Source organism: Bos indicus x Bos taurus, chromosome 22 (assembly GCF_003369695.1).
Source record: "Bos indicus x Bos taurus breed Angus x Brahman F1 hybrid chromosome 22, Bos_hybrid_MaternalHap_v2.0, whole genome shotgun sequence".
NCBI classification, from domain to species: domain Eukaryota; kingdom Metazoa; phylum Chordata; class Mammalia; order Artiodactyla; family Bovidae; genus Bos; species Bos indicus x Bos taurus.
Genome location: NC_040097.1, coordinates 9,213,855 through 9,234,580, shown reverse-complemented (window position 1 = coordinate 9,234,580; position 20,726 = coordinate 9,213,855). Strand labels below are relative to the sequence as shown.

Sequence of the window (20,726 nt, the reverse complement as noted above, 5' to 3'; positions counted from 1 at the left end):
CCGCTCTCCCACCTGAGGGCGCCCGAGCCCAGCCCATCTCCCGTCCAAGACAGCTACGTCACCTCTTCCCTCCGGAGCAAGCGCTGGAAAGACATCAGGGCCACCGGGAGGCGGGCCCTCCTGCTGCAGGACATTCCGGATTGGCTGGCACAGCACCTCGTCCCCGCCCGGGCCGCACAGCAAGGACCCCGAAGAGGGCTGCCCGGGCGAATGCCTAAAGGACCCCGCTTGGACCTAAGGGCTAGCTATTGCAGTGCCTGGTGGCCGGGTCCCGCGGCGGGAGGACCAGGTGACTCGTATCCGAACTCCACCCGGGGCTCCCAAATAGCCCAGAATCTGGAGTGGGTTTAGGCCTCTGTACAAGGGGCCAAAACCGCAGGGCTGCAGGCCTGGAGAAATGGAAGAGCAGGGTGGGGAAGAGGGTGGTGTCTAGAACTGAGGCTGTGAGCTTGGGGGATTGGAGGGTGGGGCTTCAGGTTTTGGAGGCAGAAAGCCGAGGTGATGATGAGCTTGGGAGGACGGAAAGCGTGGCTGGCACCCTCCAGGAAGCGGAGAAATAGGAGCCTCTGTTGTGAAGGCAAATGCCCAAGGAACTTCTAAAACTTACAAGTCTCTTAAAGGAGCGACTTTTACGTTGAGCAAGTTTGCCGACCTGTTCCTCTTTGTTGTAAACCAGTATCCAAGACAAGCGTGACTTGGCTGGCATTAGAAAAGGAACCATGCCCTCCCCTGGATAGCCTCTAGCATTCTGGCCTTGGAATAGCTGAATCACTCATTCACTGATTGATTCAACAAATACTGTTGAGAGCCATGTGTGTGCTAGGCACTCTGCAGTACAGAGGATACAGAGGCGAGCAAAACAGATCGGTGCTTTCATGGAGCTGACCATCTAGTGGGGAAGAGATAAGTGAAGAAGACGTGTAAGGAGCCATGAGAGTGGGCAGGCGAACTAAGATCTAGTGGGTGAGTAGGAGATAACCAGCGGGAACACATTCTGGACTGTGAAAACTCTGGCTGTCAGGCCAGAAAGTCTTGGAGCTGCAAGGCCCATGAGGCTAGAGCAAAAGCAAGTTAAGGTGTATGGAGTTCTAGATGAGGGATCAGATCACTCAAAGCCTAGTAGGACATGACAAGGCTTTCAGGTTTTATTATAAAAGTACACTTTGTACACTTTGAAGGGTTAAGGAGGGAAATGATCAGATTTGCATTTTTAGTTCAATGGCTATTGTGTGGAGAACAGATTGTAGAGGGAACAGGAGTAGAAACTGGAAGATCATTAAAGAGGCTGTTGCATAAGTCCAGGGAGGGTTGATGATGTTTTGGACTGGGGTGGTGGCAGCTGAGAAGGAGAGAACTGTATGGATTGGAAGCACACTGGTGAGGCAAAATTGCTAGAACTTAGTGATATGGTGGATATGGAGGATGAGGAAGGTGAGGTGGCAAGGATATCTCTCCCTAAAAATATGACAAGATTCTGCTCACTTTTGGGTTACTCACCGCCTGGGATGTTAGGGAAACTAAGTTGGCTGGTCTTGTACCGGTTAGGCTGCGGTTAGCTTTGTGGATCGACTGGAGCATCAGCCTGAATGCTGTAGAAAGGGCATGAGTAGGAAAGACCTTGGTAGTGTTTCTCTGTTTGGGCCAGACCCTAGCACTGCCTTTAATGTGCCACTTTCGGGCTAAGAGAAATAACATGGTTGTCCAGACTGTGTGTGTTCATGGAAGCCTTCTCTATTTACTGGCAAATTTAGAGGTTCCACCCAGATAATCTTTGAGAACTACTCCTCAGACCTGCAGAGATGATCAGTTTCTTACATGTAAATAGAATTTCAAAGTTGGAAGAGATCTCAAGTTTTCTTAGTCCAGTTTAAAATACTTTTATGTTTTTTATAGCATTTCCACAATTATTTATTGAGCTCATACACCATGATTAGACTGTAGATATACAAAGATAAATAGAATAAGACTATATAGGTTCATTTGGTCAATAGAATTGATTAAGCGTCTTTGTGCCAGGCATTTCAGCTACAAAATGAGTACAACTTGTCTTTGACCTTCGAGTTGCATGTCTGCAAGCCTTGCCATGGTGAAGGACAGGGAAGCCTGGCTTGCTGCAGTCCATGGGGTCACAAAGAGTCAGACACAACTTAACAACTGAACAACAAGCCTTGTCATTGAGGACAGCAAGTGTATTAAAGGGTTTGATTTGGCCAGGGTAGATCCTGACTTATCTGTAACATTAGAATAGAAATTGTATGTATCCAGCAGACATAGGCAGTGGCGGGGGCGGGGGAGGTGAGAGGGGGTGGTATCCTGGCAACATCCCAATTCTTGTCCATCCAGTCTTGCAATTCTAGAATTGATGGGAGAGCACTGTGTGACCCTACCCTTGTGGCTAGAGTCTATAGGAATGTAAATTGTAAATCCTCTGTAAAACACAAAAGATAGGAAGTGAAGGGAGTACTGGCAGAGACAGGTAATGTTTAAACTTGAACTTCTCATGAATGGGTCACTCCTTTGCAGGGTTACAGTTGCATTAGCAAGATTATGTCCCCCAGTGGGTAAATTGAAGGCCCCTGTACTATTCCTTTCCCTCAATCCCATGATCCCAATGGGCAGTTAAATACTAAGTAACTGTCATGTGCTTTATTAATGTCAGAAGTGAGAGCCCTAGTTGACTTGTAAGACTGCATGGCTCCAGAGTAAGAAGGGTGGGGACTGCAACACTGATGAGTCTCTAATCTGGCTCTCTGATGGCAGGAGGGAGATGACCTCGATCTTGCGGAGCCCGCAGGCTCTCCAGCTCACTCTGGCCCTAATCAAGCCTGATGCAGTTGCTCACCCCCTGATTCTGGAGGTAAGAACACGTCCTAAGCCTCTACTGTATGCCCTGGGCATTGCTTCTGTTTCAGGTGCCATAGGGCCATTTGTGAAGACTGACAGCACAGTCCTGTGCTAGATGGTGTGGAGGCAAAGCTAGACGTCGTGGACACTGACCCCAAGGAGACGAAAGATCTGTTGGAGAACTGAGGCAGATATAAAATATAAGAGGGACTTCCCTGGTAGTCCAGTGGTTAAGAATCCACCTTGAAATGCAGGGGACATAGGTTTGATTCCTGATCAAAGAACTAAGATCCCACTAAGGTTGGGGAACTAAGATGGGGCAACTCAGCCCATGTGCCACAACTACTGAAGGCCATGGGCCACAACGAATGATTCTGCATGAAGCAGTGAAGATCCTGTGCTTAGTCACTCAGTCATGTCCGCCTCTTTGCAACCCCATGGACTGTAGCCCCCCAGGCTCCTCTGTCCATGGGAATTCTTCAGACAAGAATACTGGAATGGGTTTCTATGCCCTCATCCAGGGGATCTTTCCAACCGAGGAATGGAATCCAGGTCTCCCGCCTTGCAGGCAGATTCTTTAAACCAAATGCAGCCAAAGAAACAAATAAATAAAATATTTTTTGAAATAATTAAAGGCTCTAATACAGTAAGAAGAACCAAACCTCAAGACAGGGTATATATACTAGTTGTCTATTGCATGTGCGCTCAGTCGTGTCTGGCTCTTTGCAACTCCATGGATTATGGTGTGTCAGGCTCCTCTGTCCATGGAATTTTCGAGGCAAGAATACTGGAGTGGGTTGCCATTTTGTCCTCCAGGGGATCTTCCTGACCCAGGGATCAAACCCTAGTCTCCTGTGTCTCCTGCATTGCAGGCAAATTCTGCACCACTGTACCACCTGGGAAGCCCTAGTTCTTTATTGCTGCCTAATAAATTACCACACACTTAGCAGCTTAAAACAGCATTCATTACCTCACAGTTCTAGAATGTAGAGGTCCAGTAGGTTTGGCTAAGGGCTAGGTTCTCTCCTTCGGGTTTCACAAAGCTGAAGTCCAGGTATCAACTGACTGGGCCCTTATCTCCAGGGTGTGGGGAAGAATCCAGTTTGAAGCTCATTCAGAATGGCAGAATTTGATTTCTGTGTCTATAGGACTGAGGTCCCCATGTCCTTGTTGGCCTTCAGGTGGGGACTACCGTTTTTAGCGACTACTCACATTCCTCGTTACATGACTTACTCCCATCTTCAAGATAGCAACAGGGTGTCTCTTTTCTTCAAGTTTTAGGCTCTAAAGGGTCCCCAGGGTTTTTCTGGTTAGCCTGGGTCTCCTGTTCACTCAGATGCTCCCTTTCACTGACTTTTATCTTTGGGGTGGCATTTATCCAGGCTGTTCATCAGCAGATTCTGAGCAACAAGTTCCTTATTGTGCGAATGAGAGAACTTCTGTGGAGAAAGGAAGACTGCCAGAAATTTTACCAAGAGCATGAAGGTAGGAGCCAACAGTCCTCTGAGCAGGAGGCTTCTCTATCCCTAGAAAGATTTCACATGGACACCCAAGTCAGGTTCTCACTGACGTCAGTTTGGTCGCTCAGTGTGTCTGACTCTTTGTGACCCCATGGACTGCAGCACGCCAGGCCTCCCTGTCCATCAGCAACTCCTGGAGTCCACCCAAACTCATGTCCATTGTGTTGGTGATGCCATCCAACCATCTCCTCTGTCGTCCCCTTCTCTTCCTGCCTTCAGTCCTGGCATCAGGGTCTTTTCCAATGAGTCAGTTCTTCGCATCACGTGGCCAAAGTGTTGGAGTTTCAGCATCAGTCCTTCCAATGAATATTCAGGACTGATTTCCTTTAGGATGGATTGGTCTGATCTCCTTGCAGTCCAAGGGACTCTCAGGAGTCTTCTCCCAACACCACAGTTCAAAAGCATCAATTCTTCGGCGTTCAGCTTTCTTTATAGTCCAACTCTCACATCCATACATGACTACTGTACTTACCAACTGTAAAATTCAGCCAGTCTTCTAGAGAGTGGATTGATAACACAAACTTTTCATGATTATCAATGTTTTTAAAATATTTTCTAGGAGGGTCCTACCTCATGGTACCAACAAGAAATTTAGTTTTATATCCTGATAATATCACTGATTGTGAAGTTGCTCAGTCATGTCCGACGCTTTGCGATCCCATGGACTGTAGCCTATCAGGCTCCTCTGTCCATGGGATTTTCCAGGCAAGAGTGCTGGAGTGGATTGCCATTTCCTTCTCCAGGGGATCTTCCCAACCCAGGAATTGAACCCGGGTCTCCCACATTGCAGGCAGACTCTTTACCATCTGAGCCACTAGGGAAAGTAATATCACTAGTTAACAAAAAACTCTGTCAAGTACTGTCCAAAGGCTCATGATTTCATTTAATTTCCCAGAAACCCCATGAGGTAGGTATTATGTCCCCAGCACACAGATTAGGAAACTAAGTTAGGGAAGTTATTGATTTACCTGAAACTACACAGGTGGTAAGTTGGAGAGCCTGGGTTCAGACCCAGGTAAGTCAGACTCCCTGTTCCTTTCTCTAAAACAGTGATTATTCCCTCCTCTAGGGAGGCAGGAGTATAAAAAGTTGTCTTGGCACCGTGTCTTAATGGAGGTCTTCTCTCCTTGCAGGGCGTTTTTTCTATCAGCGGCTGGTGGAGTTCATGGCCAGGTATTTCTCATTTTGGTTCCCACATCTTCATCCACTGAGACTTATTTTCCCTGCCCCCCTAAGTAGATTTGTTAATTTTATTTGCCACTCTTTAAAGTTGTAAGCAGTGTCTAGGGTCTGAAGAAATGTGGGCTCGGGCTGACACTGACCCTGTGGCCACCTGTTCTGAGGTGCTTACTGATCCAGGGGCTGTAGAAGAGTGTTGTTGAATGCTTCCTAACAACTCTGCTGTCTTGGCGGCCTTTCTTCTTCATCAGCAGCCTTCTATCAGCTCTTGGAAGCAGTACTCAGCTAGAAAGGCAAGGAGACTCTCAGGATGTCCAGTGTGCCTTTGGGCCCTGCTCACAGTGTGCCCTCCTGAAGGCAGAGCCAGATTCCTGACATGTGCTCCCTTGGTTCACAGTGGGCCGATCCGAGCCTACATCCTCGCCCACAAGGACGCCATCCAGCTCTGGAGGACCGTGATGGGCCCCACCAGAGTGTTTCGAGCACGCCACGTGGCCCCAGATTCAATTCGTGGGAGTTTCGGCCTCACCGACACCCGTAACACAACCCACGGCTCAGGTGAGGCTGCCTCCTGTGTCCACAGTTTTAATAAGGGAATTTGGTTCAAGGATGGTGGGCAGGCTGGATGGTGGGGTTGAAAGGCAGGTCCCCCAGGGAGCTTTCCTCCCGGTTGGCCCTTTGTGGTGACCTCGCCAGATGTGGCCCAGGACTTAGGAATGGGAGAAGGACAGGCTCTGGTTTCTGAACCCGATTATGACCGCTTCTTGCCTCTGCCCTGCACTCCCTATGAGAATCCCTTCTCTTTTTTTCCTCCCCTTACAGACTCTGTGGTTTCAGCCAGTAGAGAGATTGCAGCCTTCTTCCCGGATTTCAGTGAACAGCGATGGTACGAGGAAGAGGAGCCCCAGTTGCGCTGTGGCCCTGTGCACTACAGTCCCGAGGGTGGCATCCACTTTGCTGCTCCCTCAGGAGGCCTGGGGCCAGCCTGACACAGGCCTGTCAGTTTGTGAAGACTGGTGGCATTGCCCAACCTTCTCTCACAGACCTCTGGTCCCAGAGCATTCTTCTAGGACCAGGGAGGCCTGGGGCTCCTTGTGCCATCTCTGCTGGGCACCACCACCTGCGAGAGGCTCCTCACTGCCACCTCTTCTAGAATCTCACTATCTACCTCTTCTCTGGAATGCTCGTGGGTGGTTCAGAGGAATGATGGCTCCTCTTTTTTCTGAGAACTGTTTATCATTTTCAAGGAGAAGCTTGCCGAGCTGACTTGCCTGAAAAATGCAGTGACTCTGTATTAGCCATGTTTGGTCTGTTTTCCTTAATAAAAGTCAGTATGCTACTGAAAAAGGCTGGGAACACTACTCGAGGTGCTCTCTCTCTCCCCTTAACTGGAGTAATTAAACCTGTCCTAAGTCAAGTTTCTGGTCTATGCTAAGTGAAGAGAGAATTGTGTCAAAATCTCCCAGGAGGGTCACGCAGCGTGCAGCTTACATAGAGCACAAAGGCCCCTGGCATAGGCCTGCATCCTGGAAAAAGGGGCACCTTTGGTTTGAGCAAAAGTATGTCTGCCCAGTAACGGCATATTGTTATGACTCTTCTTTTTTTTTTCTGATTTGCACAGAGCCACTAAAGGTAGCCATGTCTCTGCTGTAGCTGAGGATGACAGTTACCTACTACTATGACAAACCACCTCAAGATTTCATGGCTTAAAACAATAATGACTGAACTTGTATGTCTGTGGATCTGCTGGGTGATTCTGCTGCGCTCACCTGGACGCACATGGCTGCGTTCAGCAGTTGGGTCCAGCGTGGTGTTTCCTTCTGAGCTGCTTCTTTGCATGGTTATTTCAAAGTTGCAGGAAAGCAGGCCTCCATTCATGAACTTATCAAGCTTCCTCTTGAGTCATGTTTGCTGATACCCCACTGACAAAGGCAAGTCACATGGCCAAGCCCAGAGTCCATGTGGGAAGCAACCGCACAGGCACAGATGCAGGGAGGTGTGAATCACGAGGGAGCATTAGCATGACAATCTACAAACTGAAAGTGAGATGGCTTCAATTTATATAGAGAACTTATGAAAACAAATATTCGCACAAGCCAAGAAAAGAGAGAAATAGCCAGAGAAGGAAGGCTGAAGCCTTGTCCACATACTTGTACTCATCAGGCTCCTCTCCCGAGTGTGTCCTCTGGTGTGTGTTGAGGATTGTCTTCACACTAGGACCCCACCCACACTCCCTGTGAACAAAAGGCTTCTCACCTGAATGTGTCCTGAGGTGTGATTTCACCCTAAAGTCTTGGCCACAGTTCCTCCACACGTAAGGTTTATGTCCTCTGTGAATCCTCTGGTGCTTAATGAGGTCTGACTTTTCACTAATACCTCACCCACACAAAAGGCTTCTCCCTTGTGTGTGTCCTCTCATGCAGTGTGACTTGAGGCTAAAAGCACACATAAACTTTATCCCCTGAGTGTGTACTCTGGTGGTTTTAAGGGGAAACATCTAAAAAGCCTGGCCTATGCTCCCTACGGCTTCCCTGGTGGTTCAGATGGTAAAGCATCTGCCGATTCCTGGGTTGGGAAGATCCCCTGAAGAAGGAAATGGCAATCCACTCCAGCACTCTTGCCTGGAAAATCCCATGGACGGAGGAGCCTGATAGGCTACAGTCCATGGGGTCGCAAAGAGTCGGACACAACTGAGCGACTTCACTTTCACGCTCCCTAGTATTTAAGGCTTTTCCCCGTGTGTCTTCCGATGGCTGATGAATATGACTTCCGACTAAAGCTTCACCCACACTCTGCACACGGAAGATGTTCCCTCCCCATGACAGCCTGCATCTGAAGAGGTTTGACTTCTGGCTAAAATCCAGTTCACACTCTACAAACCGGATTGCTCCAGATCCTGAGATTTCTACCCTCTCGGGAACGTTGTCTGTTTCCCCAGAGATTACCCTCTGGGTTAGACTGAGCTGCACCTTCAACACTTAGTTGGCTCCCTGAGAGTTTACTGGTGGTCCCTGGGGTGGGCTGGAGAAAACCACTGAAGTCCTAGTGCCATTGGAACTTGAAAACGAAGGGGTAGAGACCCTCACTCTTTGATGTTCTGCTTTGCCCACCACCACCCCTCCCCCAGTAGTTTTTATCAGACTGTTGTTGCTGCTACTGCTGCTACTCAACTGGGCAAGGATCTCCTGGTTGGTGTTGATTTCCTGCACATGAATCTGGAAATAGGATGACTGCTGAGAGCATGCTGGCTGAGAATCTGCTGACTGCCAGAGGACAGAGAGGCCAGGGATGGATTTGTGGCTTTGAATCTGAAGAAAGAGTTTTCAGTCAGGGTAATCACAGGAAGGGTTAGCTAGGCTTTTCCTCCTTGTCATAATGTCTTATAGTCCATTCATCATTCACAACCATTAATGTCTGTCTCTCCAAGGCAAGTTTCACCAGACCTGTATTTCCTTCAACCCCTTTTGACTCTTTATTTGGAAATAATTTCAAACATACAGAAAAGTTGCAAGAATAAGGACAGTACACAGAACAGCTCTGTACCCTTTTCCCAAACTACTTATTGCTAAAATTTGTGTTATATATGTGTGTGTACACGTATATGCAGAGAAGGCGATGGCACCCCACTCCAGTACTCTTGCCTGGAAACTCCCATGGATGGAGGAGCCTGGTAGGCTGCAGTCCATGGGGTCGATAAGAGTCGGACACGACTGAGTGACTTCACTTTCACTTTTCGCTTTCATGCATTGGAGAGGGAAATGGCAACCCACTCCAGTGTTCTTGCCTGGAGAATCCCAGGGATTGGGGAGCCTGGTGGGCTGCCGTCTATGGGGTCACACAGAGTCGGACACGACTGAAGCGACTTAGCACACGTGTATGTACATACATTTTTTTCTTTGAATCAGTGCATACAATCATGCTCTTTACCTATAAATACTTCATTGTGTGTCTGACAAAAGTAGGGATATTCTTTTTCATAACCACAATACAGTTATCAACTCTGGTAAATTTAACATTTATATAATATTTTAACAACTATCAGATCCTCCTGCAATGCAGGAGACCCTGGTTCAATTCCTGGTTCAGGAAGATCCCCTGGAGAAGGGATAGGCTACCCACTCCAGTATTCCCTTGTGATTCAGCTGGTAAAGAATCCACCTGCAATGTGGGAGACTTGGGTTCCATCCCTGGTTTGGGAAGATCCCCTGGAGAAGGGAAAGGAAAGGCTACCCACTCCAGGCCACCCATTCTGGCCTAGAGAATTCCATGGACTATATAGTCCATGGGGTTGCAAAGAGTCGGACACGACTGAGCAACTTTCATTTTAACTTAATGACTATCGTATGTATTCCAGTTGTCAGTTGATCCAATAATGACTGAGCGACTTCACTTTCACTTTTTCACTTTCGTGCATTGGAGAAGGAAATGGCAACCCACTCCAGTGTTCTTGCCTGGAGAATTCCAGGGACGGGGGAGCCTGGTGGGCTGCCGTCTATGGGGTTACACAGAGTTGGACACGACTGAAGCGACTTAGCAACAGCAGCAGCAGCAGCAGCATTTTCCCTATAGTACAGGATTGTCTACAATCATATTATAATTAGTTATGTTTCCTTAGTTTCCATTAGTGTCTCTTTCATGAGATTGGCATTTCTGAAGAACAGAGTTCTTTTTTTAGAAAATCTTTCTCATGTTTAGAATATGTATAGAACATTCCTGACATTTTCTTATGATTAGGTTCAGATTATGTACCACAGTCAAATTTTTTTTAAGATTTATTTATTTTATTTTTAGGCTGTGGTGGGTCTTTGTTGCTGCTTTTGTTGCTGCACACGGGCTTTCTCTAGTGGCCGCAAGCAGGGGCTACTCTTCATCGCAGCATGGCGGGCTTCTCATTGTGGCAGCTTCTCTTGTTGCAGAGCATGGCCTCTAGGCATGCGGGCTTCAGCAGTTGCAGTGCATGGGCTCAGCAGCTGCAGCTTGTGGGCTCTAGAACACAGGCTCAGTAGTTGTGACACACAGGCTTAGCTGCTCTGCGACATGTGGGATCTTCCTGGACCCGGGATTGAACCAGTGTCCCTTGCATCACAAGGTGGATTCTTAATCACTGGACCACCCGTTAGTCAATTTTTACTTATTACATATTTTATTTGAATCAAGCAAAGAAAACAAAAAACAAAAACCTCACAGTAGAACCTATTATTCTATATATTATCCCAAAAAGGAATCTTCCAAGTAAACATCAGAGGCATCGTCAGCTCTGTAAGCATCTGCACTTATACTAAAATTATCTTCTAGGCCATAACCAGTTACACGGACACATAAGCTACAATAGTTTGTTTCCAACAAGAGAACAATCTTCGTGACAAATATGGGGACATTCTTTCTGACTTTTTCTATGAAAAGAAAGAGTAGATTGATAGAGGAGTCCCTCAGTCTGGATGTCTCTAATACAGAAGATAGTGGAGAATAATGGCTAACCAGAGCACATGTGAAGCCTCATTTGAATTTCCCCATTCATTATCTGTCCAACTTCACTGACTCTCTTAGGACAGAATGAAGGATGCTAAGACATGTTGCTCTAGAGGGTCTACTGAGCCCAATCAAGTCAGGACCCGCACTGATCCAAAGGAAGTACTCTCTGGAGCCATGAGAGTTCTGTCTGGGATCACAAATAGAAGAATGGGTTGGGAACAGGTGACTAAAGCTAATTCCAATCTCTTCCTTCTTTATTGCACATTTCTAAGCAATAGAACTGTTCACTTTATGAAAGAATGTATATGTATCCAGGACTTCCCTGGTGGTCCAGTGGTAAAGAATCCACTTGACAATGCAGGCGGCACAGGTCTGATCCTTGGTGGGAAGATTCCACATGCTGTGAGGCAATTAAGCCCATGTGCCACAACCACTGAGCCCGTGCTCTAGAGCCTGGGAGCTACAACTACTGAAGCCCTAACCCTAAGCCGTGTGCCTATGCTCCACAATAAGAGAAACCACCTCGATGAGAAGTCCGTGCACCACAACTAGGGAGTAGCCCCAACTCACTGCAACTAGAGAAAGCCCACGCAGCAGTGAAGACCTAGTGCACCCAAAAATAAATGAATATATATATATCCATAATGTTCAGAGTAAAAGCCAAGCCCTGAGAGGGGCCCACTAGGTTCTACATTCTTTCATAACCTATCGGCTTTCTGACTCCATCCATACTCTACCTTTGTTCACTCCAGTCTGAGCTGCACTGACCTCTGTCCTGCTGCTGTGCACTGACAGGTTCCTATGTCTGGAACACCCTTCTCCCAGATATACTACTGGTACATCCCAAGAACACAGAGCTGGACTTAACATTTAATAGTTAATGAATACTTTTGAGTGAACGGGTGACAGGAGCAGAGTTAATTAAGAAAGACCTTGAAAGCTTAGACAGAAGACAGACACATGTTCTGTTCTCAACACTGTTGGGATCAAAGGCTCCTTCTCATAGTCTGTGTTTTGTAACATCTCATTTACTGTCTCGAAATGAGATTCATATTGAATAAAATGTCCCCACACACAGAATTTTTTAAAAATAGTGCCCTAACCCAAAATATAAAAGAGAAATAAAGGAAAGTAATTCACAATAAAATACTATGCTTTTTAATATGAATTTATTGGAAGGACTACATTAGGAGACACAGTGAAATAATCAGACGCTTATCGCTATAGGCACTTCACAGTTACAAATGGAGACAGACATGGATGTGCCTTATTGATGATGCGTACCTTCGTCTGATGACAGACACAGGTGTGCTGTATGGGTAGGAATTCAAATACTACAGCCAGCAATGCCACTGATGATGTAATGTTTTCTTTTTTTTTTTTTTTTTCCAGCTATGCCAAGCAGTGTGCGAGATCTTAGTTCCAAACCAGAGACCGAGTAAAGGCCATGGCAGTAAAAGTGCTGAGCCCTAAGCACTGAACCACCATGGAACTGCCATGCCTTTCATATTGATGAATACTTTGTGATAAAGTTCAAAACAATTTTCCCCTTGATTTACAATCTACTATGTGAAAACTACTTTACAATATTATCTAAAGGAGATTTATATTCTAGATTCAGAGCATTATAAATAGATCCATGGCCTGGAGAGAAAAAAACAAAAGAGGGATGAAGAATTGATACAGGGTTAAGAAACATTTTTTTTTAAAAAGGAATGTGTGGATCTTGTCAAGATCCTGATTCAAATTCACAAAAGACTTTGAGATGATCAGGTAAATTTGAACACAGGCCAACTATTAGAAAATACTAAGACACTACTGATAATGTGGTTATATATATTTTTTAAAAATCCTTATTTGTTATAGCTACATTGTGATATATTTAGGAGTGATATATCACATTATTTGGGATTTGTTTTAAATAATTTAGCAATAAAAGAACAAAGATATACAGAGAAAAGGAAGAATAAATCAAATGTAGCAGAACAGTATAAAGCCTGAAATGGATCCAATATGATCCAAAGTTTCCATGTAAAAGATTAATTTATTAATAACTTGAGGTAATATACTTCTCAGAATCAATGAAATGCATGAGCATAGTGATAAAAACAAGTCCAAACTACACTGGCTAGCTGAATGCAAATTTAAATGGGTGAGTCTTCACTGAGACAGATGGAGAAACTAGGTGAGAAGCTAAATGGAGTGAAGTGGAGCCAATTTAAACTGATGAAAGCAGTTCCAAACAGATACAAGCAGAAAAGAATAGAACAAATCAGAACTATTTAATTCATAGCTATGCCAAATAGAGAAAAACCTTAAAAAAGCTTCTGACAGAAACTGATGTTTAACTCTGAAACTACCAGTCTTAAGAGCTCAGGAATATCCAGAATAACTTTGTATCTACCAATGGAGGCAGTTTCAAGTTTTCAATAAATGAACAAAAATGTGATTTATGATATCAAATAACTTTGCAGTTGTTTAGTCACTAAGCCCGACCCTTTTGTGACCCTGTAGACCGTAGCACTTATAAACCACAAAACTGGTGACTTCCCTGGTGGTCCAGTGGTTAAGAATCCGCCTTGCAATGCAGGTTCAATCCCTGGTCAGGGAACTAAGATCTCACCTGCCCTGGAGCAACTAAGCCTGTGTGCTGCAACAAAAACTCAGCCCAGCTAAAGTAAGATAATAATAGTAAAAAGAATCAGTTAAATACACAGAACTGAAAGATCTAGTTACACTTTTAAGATTTTTTAACTTGCAGGACTCAGAGGGGCCTCTTTTAATATTTTCTTCTCCTCCTTGCTCTCTGTACTCTGATCACGCTGGCCTCCTTACTTTCCTATCTCTGCACTGATTGTTTCCATGCCCAGAAGAGTCTCCCACCACACCCACATATATACCTTCCTTACCTCTTTCAAGCTTCTGCTCACACATAGTTCCTCACAGAAGCCAACCCTGATCGCCCAACTCTGCCTCTACACCCTGGCACTCTGGATCCCCCTTATTCTGCTCTACTTATATATTTGTACATATTATACTTAATATAACGTCCTCCCTCCCTCATGATCCAGGTCAATCATAGGTTGGTCATATCTACACTTTTTATTGCAGAGGAAGAAGGATGAATGGCTGGCTGGATGGGTGGGTGGAATGAAGGACAACCTAATCGTAGTATGTGGAATATATGGCATTTCAAGTCAATGAGAAAACAATGTCTCTTTAATAATTGGTGGGCACAAACTACAAACTACATGGCAGTTCAGCATATATTAAAATTGCAAACGTGGCTTCTAAAACCATTAGAATCTTCTTTACTTTGGTAGAAAAGAAAACGTGAGTACCAGCAGGCATTTGGTCGTGACAGATGCATCCTCCTCCCATCTCACATTCTCAGGTCACCATCGGGTCCTTCGTTTTCTCTCTACAGCACAACCCAACCCAGGAAGGTGCCTGGTGGCTAGGGAAGAGGGGCTGAAAAAGCCATTCTGCAGGAACCTCCAAAAGTAACATTAAATGTGGTAGACCAGACCCCCTTCAGACAAGACAGGGTAAGAACGCCCTCCAGACACAACAGCTCCTCTAGGAAGCATCCCCAAGAGCCCAGGAAGGCTCTGTCAGATGCAGAAATATCCCTTCTCCCAGAGCAGCGCTATCCAAGAGCAATATAGGATTTACGGTGCCAACCACATACGTAATTTTAAATTTCCTGGACTTCCCTGGCGGTCCCAGAGGTAAGACTCTGTGCTTCCACCGCAGGAGACACGGGTTCCATCCCTGGTCTGGGAACTAAGATTCCCGATTCCCGCATACCACACGGCACCACTGGGGAAAAATAATTCCATAGCAGCCATCTCAAATAGTTTTTTAAAAGGTGAAATTAATTTTATGGGCTTCCCTGGTAGCTCAGAGGGTAAAGAATCTGCCTGCAATGTGGGAGACCTGGGTTCTATCCTTGGGTTGGGAAGATCCTGTGAAGAATGTAATGGCAACCCACTCCAGTATTTTTGCCTGGAGAAATCACGTGGACAGAGAAGCCTGGGGGACTAAATAGTCCATGGGGTCCCAAAGAGTCGGACAACACTGAGTGACTAACTTCACTTCTTCAACCCTACATATCTAAGATATTATCATTTCAACACATATGCAATGTTAAATGGTTATCAATAGGTTAGGTTCTCCTCCCCCGACCCCCGTTATCTCTTTGACATTAGATGTGTTTTGCACACCTACAGCACATTTCAAAAGACGTTAAAAAAACGGTTAAAGCGAAATGTAGTCTCAGCAAAATAATAACTGTGTCGGGAGCTTTCCCGGTGGCTCAGCTGTAAAGAACCTGCCTCCAATGCAGGAGTCACAGGTTTGACCCCTGAGTAGGGAAGATTCCCTGGAGAAGGAAATGGTAACCCACTCCAGTACTCTTGCTGGGAGATCTCATGGAGAAAGGAGCGTGATGGGGTATAGTCCATGGGGTCGAAAGAGTCGGACGCGACTTAGCGACTGAACAACCACCTTGTGTCTGATGAAAAACAAGTTCTAGACTTCTTCATTATTCAGTTAGATATTAATTAACAGGACGTAAGACTGTAGTTCTTCAGTAGCACTCGCCACAATTCAAGCGCTCAATTTTCGCCGCCAGCGGATTTGCCGCTGGAGTGGACGGCGCAGACAGGACCCCCGCGGCGGAAGGCGAGGCCAGGGACTCTGGGGAGGTAGCTATAAACCACAAGAACAGGGTACTGGACAACGAGGGAGGGAACGCCGCCCCACCCACAAGGAAGGCAAGCAGTTGGGAGAGGTGGTCGCATCCTCAGCGCGCCTCTCCACAACTCCTTAGGAAATCAGCCCCGCGACACCCAGGCCCACGCCAGGCCTGCGCCTGAGGTCCGAACACCCGGGGAGGTGGTGCGGTGGGGCGGTCGCTCTCTTCCTGCCCTAGTACTTGGCCAGCTGGTCCACCTCACAGTTCACGGGCAAGCCCAGGAACTGCTCCCGCGAGGTCCGCATCTGCTCCCGGCTGGGCTACGCGGCAGCATCAAAGTTACCAGCAACCGCATCCAGCTGCTAAAAGATAGCGGGGGCCCTGCCCTACCAACGAACAACGCAAAGGCAAGGAAGTGAGTCTGCAGAAAGTGCGTCACGGCGCGGCGCGCAGCCTGCCGGGAAGCGTAGTTTGGGGCCAGAATGCGACTCTAGTGGAACGGATGAGGACTGTCCTTGCGCGTTGACCTGCTCAGTTGTGTTCCAGCACGTTTTTTTGTTTTTACCACCAGTACCCACAAGCAAAACATAGTATTGTTTCCACGCTTTTGGACATTATATAGGTAGCCTTATTACATATTTACTAGCTCATTTTGCACAATTTTTTTGTTTTGTTTTGTTTTTCAATGATACACGGTAATCCGTTTATTTGTGTTCACTGCTGTTTGGTATCTATTGAAGAAACAGACCAACACTCCAATTGGATTATCATATATGTCTCCCTGCACACCCATGGAGAGTTTCTCTAAGTAGCGGTTCACAAACTTTTTGCTGTAATAATCCTTTCACACTCTTTAAATGTTTTTTCCAGTTTCATTTGAGATATAATTGACATACAGCACTACAAATTTCAAGTGTACGCATAACGAATTTACTTACCTATATTGTGAAATGAGTACCACAGTAAGTTTCCTTAACATCCGTCATCTCATAGAGATACAAAAAACAAATGAGGTCTTCTCCTTGTGATGAGAACACTTAGGCTCTACTCTCTTAACAACTTTCAAATATACCATACATCCGTGTTAGCTATGGTTGTCATTACATCCCTGTAACCGCATACCCTCCTGAAAGGAGACCTGCCTCACCCATCTGGGAGTTAATAGGAGTGATCTCTGTCTGTCTCTCTCTCTCTCACACACACACATACACTCAAGAGGACTCTCAGAGTTAAGGACCTGGTCCTGGTAAGACTTAGAGGGAAGAGAAGTGAATTTGAATGTTGATGAAGTTGTTTTTAGAAGAATTTATTTTTCAGAGTTCAGAAATCTGAGCCAGGATAACCTGATCCTAAGGACTTTATCCCCTGAAGATATCTTTGATTCTCTCACCAATTCTCCTTGCTTTTTCGAGGATTTTCTGCTGACCTCTCCGGATTGAGTCCCTCAGCCGGCGGAATAGCCCCGCACTCTGAATCTGTGAACCAGGAGGAAATAGTTGCTTTGGGGTATTGGCTCAGCATTAAAACCAGACCCCTTGCCACTTGAACACTCCGATTCCTGGGCCACATCAGGAAGCTTGGAGCCCCAGTTTACCTCCTATATGATGTTTGGAGCCTGTGGTTAAATCAACACACCACAGATAGATAAGCAAACCAAAGTCCCTTAGGTGACAGGGGGCTTCCCAGGGTCACAAGCCCATCCCAACAAAGCTGGAAGGGAACCAGGAGTTGAGAGCTCATGATTTGAGTCAATGAGTTTCAAACTTCAGCATCGAAAGAAGCCCCTGGAGGCTTTGTGAAAATACAAAGGCTGCCCCCCATCCAGGAGTCTGATTCAGGAGATCTGAGTGGGGCTGAGAATCTGCCTCTATGTCAGTTCCCAGTTGGGGACCCCAGTAGGGAACCACTGCTCTAAGGAACACAGAGCCAGGACTGGAGACCTGGGGCTCGGGGGAGGGAGAGGCCAGGGTAGGAGAACCTTTCTCTGCCCTGGATGGGGCAGTGGGTCATTGGGCCAAAGGAAATTCCACAACCCACCCCTCTAGCAGTCCTCACAGTACAAAAGGGGCCACTTACATTATTACAAGTGATGTCGAAATCACCCCTGATCCAGTACCGGGTGACTGTCCCCACACACTGTTTCACCAGCTGGAAAAGAAGGCTTGAAGTCAAACTAGAAACTCCAGGCAATATCTCCCAGCCACACCCCACCTCACTCCAGGGACTGCAATTCTTTCCCAGAAGCCCCCTGTTCAGCTCCCTGAGAAGCATTTTCCTGCTCCTTCAGCCCCCAGGCTCACCCCATTCTCCTTGAAGTCACACTGCTCTGGGGGCTGCGGGGTTGTCCTGGGGCACACGGTCTCCTTCACTGTGAAGCTCACAGGCTTTCGAGCTCCCGGGTGCTCCACCTGGTCAAGGATCAAAGTGGGGGGACTGGGCTCGGCTTATGTTTCCTTCTCTGATCTGTCTCCCTGCCCCCAACCCGGACGGCAGCCTCTCCAGCCCCCTGTGTGTCCGGCCCTGGGTTTGGTGCTGGGAGCACAGGGGAGGGGACAGAGCCCGTGCCCGGCCTCATGGACACACAGAGAGCAGGAGCGGCCCTCACAGCAGCGCTGATGGCAGCGCCTCCCCTCAGAGGGGCTGAGGGAGGTCAGGGCCGCCTGAAGGGAGAGCCCTTGTCACTGGAACTTCCAGGCTGACGGAGCTCCCCCTGGCAGAGAGACACCGAGGTTCAGGGGGGACTTTAGCAGAGAAGTCACCTCAGTGACCCCCTCCATCCCTGGAGCTCCCAGAAGTCCAGGGAGCCTGAGCCAGGTGTGCAGGGTGCCTGTTCCCACAGCAGAGATGCTAAGACAGGAAGCCTGGTGCTGGGAGATGACCCAGGTCTGGGAGGGTTTCCTAGAAGAGGTGGGAACCCACGTAGTGGGAAAAGTGCCTTCCTGACAAGAGAACCAGCCTTAATGAAGAGGGCAACAGTGCCGAGGATGTCAGGAGACAGATCCCCTTCCCAGCCCCCTCCCCAACTCACATCCTGCTCGGGAGGCGGGTCTAGCTCCAGGAGGCGGTAGAGATTAGCTTCTGAGGACCTCTCATTGAACTGATCCACAGCACGAAGCACGGCTTCCCTGTAGCTGAGGTCCTGGGCGCTGGCCGAGGGCACCACTAGTCCCAGCAGCAGTAGCCACAGTGACGACCGTCCCAGGGAGAAGCTGGCCCTCTGGGTCTCCATGGTCCCTAAACTGCCTCCTCTCAGACTGAAGGGCCCTCCTTTTATGCTCAGCCTGGGCCCTGATGCAAAGGCTCAACCAGGACTCTTCCTGACCCGCCCCATCCCTGCCTTCCTCCCAGGGTGTGAAGTGGACTTGCCTCAGCCCCTGCTGTTGCTTCATGGGATTGCTGGGTAGTAGGCAGGGAGGCCCCTGTGCAAGGTGAAGAAATGGTTTCTCCATCTCCCTGACAATGTCTTGGGCCCTGCTGTGGTCCATGGGAAGTGTCACAGGCAGGCTTGCCCAAGAGGATTGAGTATTCCAGGAGACGGAAGGGCCAGGCACTGTCTACATCTCCTCGGCTTCCCCTCTATGGTCTCTCAGGATTCAGGATAAAGAAGTGTATTGTGCACTCAACCTTCAGCTCTCAGTACTGCCTAGAACCCAATAGGGAGTCATTTAATGATGCTTGACAGTACTACTCACAACTTAAGACTTACACACACAGCTAGTCCCTAGGCAGACACAAAGCCCATACTATCTATTACTCTGTGCCCAGGCCTCAGAGAGTGAGTCCCATTTCTCCCCTCTCCTGGACTCCTCTTCATTCATTTTCTCAGTTTAATACCGTCTTGTCCTCAGACCCCACAAAACATGGTGTGTTGTCCTGGCCCCTCCCCAACAGAGCCTGAGGAAGTGTTACCTACACCATTTCCAGCAATTCTTTGCTGGCTTACATTCAAGCCCATCACAGGCTGAGCAGCCCTCCCTAGATCCAGAGGCCACACTCAAGCCTTGTCTTATCTCCACAGGTTCTGGGGACCCTCTGTCTTCCTGAACTTGCCCCTGACCAATTCTCCCTTGCTGTGCCCTCCTGGGTCCCCTCCTCCCTGGGGGCTTCTGCTGACTCTTCTCCAAGGACTCTCCTCTTAAGTCCTCCTCTTAGGAGGCAGGGCTGGCTGAGGATCATCCGGGCTGCTTCTCCTCCCACTCCTCACACATTCCTGGGGACAGCCCTTCTCAAGACACCAGTGCCCATCACACACATACGGTCTTTGCCTCTGGTTTCAAGACTCCCATAAAGAGCCTGGTTGTCCGCACTGGGCTGTTGGCTGGGTACTGCCACAGGAGCCCTGAGCTGGAAGCATGGGAGCCCCACCTGCTCCTTCTTCCTCCTGAGGACACTCCCCTGACCTCCCAGCACACCTGCCCTGGGCCTACCCTGTCTTCTCTCCTCTCAGGGAAGCCGCAACCTCCAGACTCCACCTTCCTCGAATACCAGCTTCTCCCTGACCACTGTCCACCCTCCATGCTATTTTTCTAAGGCTCCAACACACTGCCCATTTGACCATTTCACCTCCTGCCTCCCCAGCCTACAACCCCCCGCCCTGGCATCAGGGCCTAGACAGTTGCTATTCTTAGTTTTTCTTACCCCAGACTTGCGGGCCTTGGGTGTCAGGCTGTCCCATCACCCAAATCCCTCAGGCCACTCAGAGCCTCCTGCTCCTCCCCACATCTCTGCCCCTGATATCTCTCTGCTTGCACTGCTTTACCTCCTTGGGAAGCCTGCAGGGATCTGCAGGCAAAGAAGGCACCTCCTCCTCTTTTCTGACATAGGACATCAATGTTCCGGACATCCCTTCTAATTTGACCCCCAAGTGACTCCATGTCCAGTCATCTGGACAAGTCACCAAGCAGAGTGGCCAGCGCTGCGGTGTGGAGGGAGTGCAACTGGGACAGATAATAAGCCAAAATATTAAAGGGGCCCAGAGGCCGTGAAGCAAATTCTAATCCAGTTTCCCTTGG

At 47.8% G+C, this 20,726-nt stretch overlaps 3 protein-coding genes across 5 annotated transcripts; 1 reads left to right on the top strand and 2 right to left on the bottom strand.

Moving 5' to 3' along the window:
* The first annotated feature begins 184 nt into the window (after positions 1-184).
* Positions 185-6,904, top strand: NME6 (NME/NM23 nucleoside diphosphate kinase 6). 3 transcript variants are annotated; one of them, XM_027523212.1, is made up of 6 exons: positions 185-289; positions 2,761-2,857; positions 4,227-4,329; positions 5,498-5,537; positions 5,941-6,101; positions 6,366-6,904. In XM_027523212.1, the coding sequence occupies exons 2-6, from the start codon at positions 2,768-2,770 to the stop codon at positions 6,530-6,532; spliced, it is 561 nt and encodes a 186-aa protein (XP_027379013.1). In that variant the 5' UTR covers positions 185-289; positions 2,761-2,767; the 3' UTR covers positions 6,533-6,904. The 3 variants fall into 3 exon arrangements, with proteins under 3 accessions (XP_027379013.1, XP_027379014.1, XP_027379015.1); XM_027523213.1 differs by having other exon boundaries at positions 258-963; XM_027523214.1 differs by lacking the exon at positions 185-289 and adding an exon at positions 296-410.
* A 1,281-nt stretch (positions 6,905-8,185) lies between these two features.
* ZNF589 (zinc finger protein 589) lies at positions 8,186-8,870 on the bottom strand (the record flags this gene model as incomplete). The annotated part of the gene is given in 4 exon segments (XM_027522636.1): positions 8,186-8,662; positions 8,664-8,762; positions 8,764-8,813; positions 8,816-8,870. Coding segments are annotated over 4 exon segments (681 nt in total), but the record flags the coding sequence as incomplete, so codon positions are not given.
* Positions 8,871-16,993: 8,123 nt separating this feature from the next.
* On the bottom strand, positions 16,994-18,963 carry LOC113880883 (cathelicidin-7). Its single transcript, XM_027523515.1, has 4 exons — positions 18,743-18,963; positions 18,015-18,122; positions 17,791-17,862; positions 16,994-17,189 (listed from the first exon to the last, which is right to left on the bottom strand). The coding sequence occupies exons 1-4, from the start codon at positions 18,941-18,943 to the stop codon at positions 17,073-17,075; spliced, it is 498 nt and encodes a 165-aa protein (XP_027379316.1). The 5' UTR covers positions 18,944-18,963; the 3' UTR covers positions 16,994-17,072.
* Positions 18,964-20,726: the final 1,763 nt, after the last annotated feature.